Source organism: Leuresthes tenuis, unplaced genomic scaffold, assembly GCF_036924035.1.
Source record: "Leuresthes tenuis unplaced genomic scaffold, fLeuTen1.0.hap1 SCAF_24, whole genome shotgun sequence".
NCBI lineage: Eukaryota > Metazoa > Chordata > Actinopteri > Atheriniformes > Atherinopsidae > Leuresthes > Leuresthes tenuis.
In genome coordinates this window covers 23,030,962-23,034,554 of record NW_027325378.1, presented here as the reverse complement: position 1 = coordinate 23,034,554, position 3,593 = coordinate 23,030,962, and the positions used below count along the sequence as shown (strand labels likewise).

Genomic DNA, 3,593 nt, shown 5'->3' with positions numbered 1-3,593 from the left:
AATGATAGGTTTAGAGCAGGGATGTCAAACTCAATTGTACAAGGGGCCAAAATTCAAAACACACTTTAGGTCGCGGGTCGAACAGGATAAACATTTATTTAACACACCAAAACTAAATGTTTTTGGAACATAAATATGAATAAAAACAGACAGGAATATTATTCTGAAACAAACATAAACCTTAAATTACTTCTATTTAATTTTTTGCTCTGCATAAAAATATCTTGTTAAATATAACATTCAAATTCCTTTGCTCCTATGTCAATGTATATAAAAAAAAAAAAACTTAAATATCCCAAAAGATTTTGCTCTCCTTAAAAATATCTCCTGTCGAAATTATACAAGTTAGAAATATGAACATGCTACAAAACCTGGAAATATACATAAAATGTGTGCTTTTCAGCAATAACAATTTAAATCATTCAGTTTTCTTTGCTCTTATGACTCTGATCTGATTATATGCTCTGATCGCAGCCGGATACCTGGCATCTTTTTTTGGCAACAAGTTCGTTTAAGTTTGGTGTAAAGTCCTGTGTTGTAGAGATTCTCAGGATGGACAGCAGGTGCTCATCAGTGAGACGACTTCTGTGTGCTGTTTTGTTAATCTTCATCACTGAGAAGAGCTTCTCACACAGATATGTGCTCCCAAACATGCACAAGGTTCGAGCCGCATGAAGACGGAGCTGAGGCATTGATGTAGGGATGGAGTGAATGAACTGTGCGGGTCCTGCAGTGTCGTACTTTGCCTTCAGTGTCCCATTACACTGCAGCTCAATCAGTTCCATCTGAATCTCTGCTTGTGCAGTTTCAACATCGACGGCAAATGGGTTGCGAAGCAACTCAAAACTCTTTTTTTGTGCTTCAAAGTCACTAAAACGCCGTGCGAACTCAGCGCGTAGTGTGCTCAGTTTGTCGGCAAAGTCCGTTTTGGGGAACACATTTGTGCTGATTTGGTTCAACATTACTTGGCAACAGGGAAAGTGAGGCAAGTTGCACTTTTGCATTTGTGTCTCCCATAAAAGCAGCTTCACTTGAAATGCCTTCACTGCGTCATACATGTTAGTAATCATGCGGTCACGTCCCTGGAGCTGCAGATTTAAGGCGTTAAGATGAGCTGTTATGTCAGCCAGAAACGCCAACTCACACTTCCATTTTTCATCCCTCAAAACGGTGGAGTCTTTTCCTTTACTGTCCATGAACTGACAGATTTCGTTGCTGAGCTCAAAAACTCTGTTGAGAACTTTCCCCCGACTTAGCCAACGCACCTCTGTATGATAAGGAATGTCGGCAAACTCTGAATCTATCTCCCGCATAAAGGACCGAAACTGCCGGTGATTTAACCCTTTAGCTCGGATAAAGTTTACGGTTTGCGTTACAGTGCTCATCACATGGTCCATCTTCAGGACTTTGCCACATAGTGCTTCCTGGTGTATGATGCAGTGATATGCTGTTAACTCACCAGTACAGTTCTCCTCCTGCATCTTCACTCGCATCCTTCCCACTAGTCCACTTTTTGCACTGCACATAGCCGGCGCTCCATCAGTTGTAAGTCCAATAAGTTTGTCCCAGGGCAGTTTCATGTCGGTTACACTTTGACATACGTTTTCAAAAATGTCTTTTCCAGTCGTTGTCCCGTGCATCGATTTAATGTCCATTACTTCCTCCGTTACGCGCAAATTGGAGTCCACTCCACGGATGAAGATAGCCAGTTGTGCAGTATCAGTCATATCAGTACTTTCATCCACAGCAAGAGAGTAGGTAATAACGTCTTTGCTTCTTTCACTCAACTGTGCTCTTAGATCAGTGGCCATCTCACAAATTCGATCAGTAACCGTATTTCTACTCAGACTTATATTTGCCAGCATCTGCTTTTTGTCTGGACATAACACGTCGAACACCTTGATCATGCAGCTCTTCAAAAATTCTCCCTCCGTAAATGGGCGCGCTGATTTGGCTATCTCCTCTGCCACGATAAAACTTGCTTTCACAGCAGCTTCACTTTGTGATTTTGCACGGGTAAAAAACGTCTGCTGGAATGCCAGATTCTTCTTTAACTCTTCTGTTTTCTGTTTCTTCTGCTCTGAATCCAGGTCTTTCAGGTTATCCTTGTGTTTTGTCTCAAAGTGCCGTCTTATATTGAATTCTTTAATTACAGCCACATTAGCTCCACAAATGAGACACACGGGTTTACCGGCAATGTCACTAAACATATACTCAGCTTCCCATCGGTTATTAAAGGCTCTGTTTTCAGAATCAACTTTTCTCTTCGGCATCGTGAGGGGTATCTTCGGCTAACGGCTATCTTCGTGATATCTTGTAATAGCTAGACTTAATTGACGCGAGAAGTACGCGGCAAGGCAGCTGAAGCGTTGCATTATGGGATCTGTAGTTCTGTGCAGTATTGTGTTATCAGCGCTTCATATCGATGGGCCATGAATAACGATAATGTAAAATGATCTTGCGGGCCAGATATGATTACAAGGCGGGCCGGATGTGGCCCGCGGGCCGTGAGTTTGACACATATGGTTTAGAGGATTCAGGACTATCAGTGTTGTTGGCAGCAAATGATTTTATCGACACCTTGAGAAAAGAGAATGATGATCCTCATGAATCAGCATGTCAAGAGGAGATGGGTGTGTAGCCAGAGACAGGTGCAAAGGACCCCCTGCTGTCACAAAATGGTACTACACGTCCACCGGATTCATCACCTCAGAGACCAAGCAGCTTCCTGGGTTTGGAAAGAGAGTCAGCGCAAACGAGAAGCCAGATGAATCTGCATCCCATGTACAGGAAGGATTTCAGGATCATTGGTCAAATTGGTGAAGTGGAACAAAAGGACAAACTGAATTGACAAATTGAGCTGAAAGACGAATTGAACGTGGACTAAAAAAAGGCTATGAAGAAGGAGACATTGTGGACGCGGTAATACAGTCAACCTCACATGAAGTGAAATTAAAAAGTTACCCGGAGAGCAGACACGGACTATCACTAAGCTCTCTAAGGCAAGTGCTCAGGACTCACTTCATAGAGAAGGATGCAACAGAGCTATATCATTCATTTACCCGTGCTATCAATGAGTCAAAAGAAACCCCAGTTTCTGATCCGCACCATGGCCCTCTGACAGATTGTGTTGTTTGCATCTGAGAGAGCCAAGGTAGGGCTGAAGTATAACTCTGAAATCATACAGACCCAGTTCTTGCAAACATTGTTGACAGGTTTACAAGATGATGCTGTATGTGTAGATATCAAGCCTTACCTGCAGGACACAGGTGGACAGTGTTACTCGAGGAAATGAGCGCTGCCCACAGTATGGAAGTGGAGAGGAGAAGTAAGCTTTCATCTGTAATCAAGCAAAGAGGGGTAAAAGTGGCCATGATACAAGGAGAAGAGACTACTGAAGTTAAGCAGGTTAGTGGTGCAAAGAAAATAGAAGCCACATAGCAAAGCCCAACCCTATACTTGAGAAACTTGATGCTGGTAATAAAGTAATCTGTGAAGTCCTTTAGAATCTCACCACACATGTTGCTAGCCTTAGCCAAGCTAGGACAAATAAAGAAGACGATAAACCGCCTAAGACTAAGCAGAATGACTCA

At 42.7% G+C, this 3,593-nt stretch overlaps 1 protein-coding gene across 1 annotated transcript; it reads right to left on the bottom strand.

Annotated features, from left to right (window-relative positions):
* Window positions 1-299: 299 nt before the first annotated feature.
* Window positions 300-2,492, bottom strand: LOC140284580 (general transcription factor II-I repeat domain-containing protein 2-like). Its single transcript, XM_072378484.1, has one exon. It carries the CDS (start codon window positions 2,271-2,273, stop codon window positions 456-458), a length of 1,818 nt encoding a protein of 605 aa, XP_072234585.1. The 5' UTR covers window positions 2,274-2,492; the 3' UTR covers window positions 300-455.
* Window positions 2,493-3,593: the final 1,101 nt, after the last annotated feature.

Excerpts from the sequence above, each read along its gene's own strand:
- LOC140284580 (XM_072378484.1), bottom strand. The coding sequence starts at position 2,273 with ATGCCGAAGAGAAAAGTTGATTCTGAAAACAGAGCCTTTAATAACCGA.